Below are 4,859 nucleotides of genomic sequence, written 5' to 3' on the forward strand. Positions count from 1 at the left end.
CTTATTTCTCCACTAAGAAGCTTGTGATGGAAATGAATGAAATAACACAATAACTCACTGATTTCCTCTTTATTGAACTCAGTCTGGAGCTTCTTTCCAGTAACACAATCACACAAACAGACACAAGGAGGTATAAATTAACCATGGAAAATAGATCATGCAGCCAAACGTGAATATGTCTTTCCATCTATCCATAGTCATAGATGAACAAATGCATGTCTATACTGTGCTTCATTACCATCCTCAACAGTGAAGCTCTTTAAATGAGACTGAAGGAGCTCCTGTAGTAAAGTGTTTTGTTCTTTGTGTCATTAGTGTAAGATCAGACTCACATGTGTCCAGCTCTGTGTCTGTGAAGAGTGACCGGTCAAAGGATGGAGTACCAAACTTCAGTGAAGAAACAACATCACGAACCAAACGGTATTTGATCTGTTACTTATTTCTGTTTACACATAGTCTGTGTCCGAATGTGTGTAGCTGAATAATTATCTTATAACTATTAGTCCATACATTTACCACATTATTGTTCAAATACAAGATATTTTCCTCCTAAAAATGCAGTATTTTGATTTATTGTATTTACTATCAGGCTTCAGTATGAAACATTAGATCCAGATTTACAGTCTCACAGGAACCACAATAATTTTAGAGACAGTCTCCTGCAGATCTTCCAGGTAATAAAACACATTTTCAAGAATATTTAATAATAATAATCAATAAGAGTGTGACAGAACGTTTATTTCAGTTAAAGCCTATTTTAATTAATATTTACAACAAATAACTGTTTGTCTCAACTTGATTTTTGATGAATGTTTAATTACTGAATAAATAATTTTGACCAAATATAGGATTTTTTTTCTCTCATTCATTTTTGTCTCTTTGTAGGATCTTGAGAAGAAAATAATCACCTTTCTAAAAAATGAGCTGGACATGTTTAAGAAAATATTACAAAAAGAGGACAAGCAGTACTTTGTGAAGGACTTTAATGAGAACAGATGCAGTATGAAAGAAGCAGCTCTTGATCTCACGCTCTACTTCCTGAGAGAGATGAAGCAAGATGAAGCTGCTGATACTCTAGAAGGTAAGAGACTCATAATCATCCGTCAGATTGTCACTTATAAATGTTGAGAGAAAATAAGATTAAACAATATCTGTATTTTTGTTTCTGTTTAGATGAGCTGTTCTTCATTCATCAGCTAAAGTGTAGCCTAAAGAAGAAGTATCAATGTGTGTTTGAAGGAATTGCAAAGCAAGGTGACTCTACACTTCTGAAGAACATCTACACAGATCTCTATATCACTCAGGGTTGTAGTGAACAGGTCAATACTGAACATGAGGTGAGACAGATTGAAGTTGCTTCCAGACGTCATGAATCACAGGAGATACAGGTTGAGTGCAAACATTTGTTTGAAGCACCTGAACAAGACAAGCAGATCAGAACTGTACTGACAAAAGGAGTTGCTGGCATCGGAAAATCAGTCTCTGTGCAGAAGTTTGTTCTGGATTGGGCGGAAGGAAAAGAAAATCAAGATATCAGCTTCATATTTCCTCTTCCATTTAGAGAGATGAACTTAAAGGAGCAAGAAAAACTAAGTTTGATGGACCTTATAACTCAGTTTTTCCCAGAGACAAAAGGACTGAAGCTTACGAGAAGAAATCAGTTTAAAGTCTTGTTCATTCTTGATGGATTGGATGAATGTCGTCTTCCTGTAAACTTTAAGGATAATGAGACGTGGTCTGATGTTTCATCACCAGCCTCTCTGGATGTTCTCCTGACGAACCTCATCAAGGGAAATCTGCTTCCTTCTGCTCTCATCTGGATCACCAGCAGACCAGCAGCTGCCAGTAAGATTCCTCCTGACTGTATCGACCGGCTGACAGAGATACGAGGATTCAATGATGCACAAAAGGAGGAGTACTTCAGAAAAAGATTCACGGATGAGAATCAGGCCAAAGAAATCATTGATCATGTTAAACAATCAAAGAGTCTCTTTATCATGTGCCACATCCCAGTCTTCTGCTGGATTTCAGCCACTGTTCTCCAGAACATTTTAGAGGAGAAAAGAAATAATGTTGTGAAAAACAATCAGACTGATGATGTCTCCAAAACACTGCAGGAGTCAAATACTGAAGACACTCCTAAGACTCTGACACAAATGTACACACACTTCCTCAGATTTCAGATCCAGCAGAGCAGACGGAAGTATGATGGAGAACATACACCAGATGTTTCCTGGGATAAAGATGCCATCTTTTCACTGGGGAAACTGGCATTTGATCAGCTGGAAAGAAACAATGTGATCTTCTATGACACAGATCTGGAAGCCTGTGGTATTGACGTCTATAAGGCATCAGTGTACTCAGGCATGTGTACCCAGATCTTTAAGGAGGAAACAGGGATCACTCTTGGTACCATGTACTGCTTCGTTCACTTGAGCATTCAAGAGTTTATTGCAGCCCTTTATGCACATCTGTTTCTAGACATCAACAAGAAATATGTGTTTGGTCAAGACTCTACAGAACAGGAAAACAAAAGTGAAACCATGATTGATTTGCTCAAGACTGCAGTGGACAAGGCACTAGAGAGTGATAATGGACACCTGGATCTTTTTCTTCGCTTCCTCCTTGGTTTGTCACTCCAGTCCAATCAGACACTCTTACAGGGTCTGTTGACACATGAAGAAGACAACGAGCAGAGCAAAAAGGAAATAGTTCAGTACATCAAGCAGAAATTAGAGTCTAATCTGTCTCCAGAGAGATCCATCAATCTGTTCTACTGTCTGAATGAACTGAACGACCAAACTCTGGTGAAAGACATTCAGACCCACCTTAGCAAAGGAAGTCTCTCATCTGCTGATCTTTCACCTGCCCAGTGGTCTGCTTTGGTCTTTGTGTTGTTGACATCAGACGAGGAGTTGGAGGAGTTTGAGCTTCAGAAATTCAAGAAATCAGACGAGTGTCTCATTAGATTATCAACAGTCATCAAAACCTGCAAAAGAGCTCTGTAAGTTATTTAATATATCTTGTCATGTTTTGTTCTCATCTTAAAATTGCATTAATCTACACTGATACTAGGGGTGAAACGTTCAACTTTTTCATGGTTCGGTTTGTATCATGGGTTTATGATAACGGTTTCGGTACAGTTCGGTATGTGCGAAAATAAGAATATTCTAACTACAAACAACAGCACAAATAAATAAAATGGAGATATAAATAAAAGATTTGTATTAGATATAAAAAAATAAACAGTGATTTTCAAGGCAAGGCAAGTTTATTTATATAGCACATTTCGTACACAATGGTAATTCAAAGTGCTTTACATAAAATAAAGTAAAATAATCATGAAGAACAAAAATAAAACAAGCAATTTTAAAACTTTGAAAATATTAAAAAATTTACTTATTTAAAATGATTTTAAGACAGAAATAGAAAATGATTTTACATAAAATTTATTTAATATGTAAAATACAGTGCAATCAGTTTGGACATCGCACAGTGCTCATTCAGTAGATGCACAGCTAAACAGATGCGTTTTGAGTCTAGATTTAAATGTGACTAGTGTTTTAGCACATCTGATCTCTTCTGGAAGCTGATTCCAACTGCGAGCAGCATAGAAGCTAGAGGCGGACTCCCCTTGTTTTGTGTGAACTCTTGGTATTTCTAACTGACTCGATCCTAATGATCTGAGTGCTGTGTTAGGTTTATATTCAGTGAACATATCTGCAATGTATTTCGGTCCTAGGCCACTGAGTGACTTATAGGTCCCTATCATACACCCGGCGCAATGCAACGCAAGGTGCAGTGCAAGTGTGTTTGCTAGTTTCAGTCTGGCGCCATTCGCATTTTACCGTCCAGCACAGTGCGCGTTGACTTTGCTTATTACACACAGGGATGCGCATCACACAAATATGCCAAATATTAAAAACAAAAGGATTACAGTGAAAATAATATTATTGTGTAGGCTACATAATATAAAAATTTAAGGAATGATAGTCATTGAATGTATTAGAATTAGGCTACCTATTTGCTATTCAGCCTATTGCTACTTATAATGATGAATGAAATTGGTGAATTTATTGAACAATTGTGCCAATACACACACATATTTATTAACTAACTCATCGTGCGGAGCTTTGGTGGATTCCTGCTTGTCCCATAGATGATCTGCTCGCGCGCTTTAACTTTGCGCATTAGCAAATCGGTTTCTTTGCTTGAGAAGCGTTCAGCTTTTCCGACAACAAATTCCGCCATGTAAATAGTGACATGCCATGGTGCGAGCACATCTCGCTCTTAAAGGGAATGGGAGATGACACTCTGATTGGTTTATTGAACGTTACGCCCCTTACTTATTAAGAGAATAGGGACAACCCATTCCAAAAATGCGCCCGGTGCACGGACCATTTTCCGTCATTAAAATAGCAAGAGTGGATTTGGACATGCCCTGAGTGCACCTGCACTGTGCACTTTATACTTCGCATTTAGATCATTTAAATGCATGCTGAACACTGCCATATATTATTATTATTTTTTTTATATGTAGCCTGTCTTTTTTGCTTGCATTTTTGGCCATTTTTCTCTTCGATAATTTGCAGATGTCGGTGCATACCTACACTGAACAAAATTATAAAAGCAACACTTTTTTTGTTTTTGTCCCCATTTGTCATGAGCTGAGCTCAGAGATCTAAGACTTTTTCTGTGTACACAAAAGGCCTATTTCTCTCAAATATTCTTCAAAAGTCAAGTCACCTTTATTTATATAGCGCTTTAACCCTCTAAGCTCCAAAGTCGCAAAATTGCGACAAGACGTCATACTTAATAAAATAGACTGTAGTTCCTTATATGGTGTAATATCTCAATTG

The 4,859-nt window shown here is 37.4% G+C and overlaps 1 protein-coding gene across 1 annotated transcript; it reads left to right on the forward strand.

Moving 5' to 3' along the window:
- Positions 1–253: 253 nt before the first annotated feature.
- LOC113074827 (protein NLRC3-like) lies at positions 254–3,008 on the forward strand (the record flags this gene model as incomplete). Its single annotated transcript, XM_026247566.1, has 4 exons — positions 254–420; positions 590–674; positions 886–1,081; positions 1,174–3,008. Coding segments are annotated over 4 exons (2,283 nt in total), but the record flags the coding sequence as incomplete, so codon positions are not given.
- Positions 3,009–4,859: the final 1,851 nt, after the last annotated feature.

This window comes from Carassius auratus, unplaced genomic scaffold (genome assembly GCF_003368295.1).
Source record: "Carassius auratus strain Wakin unplaced genomic scaffold, ASM336829v1 scaf_tig00015408, whole genome shotgun sequence".
Lineage (NCBI taxonomy): Eukaryota > Metazoa > Chordata > Actinopteri > Cypriniformes > Cyprinidae > Carassius > Carassius auratus.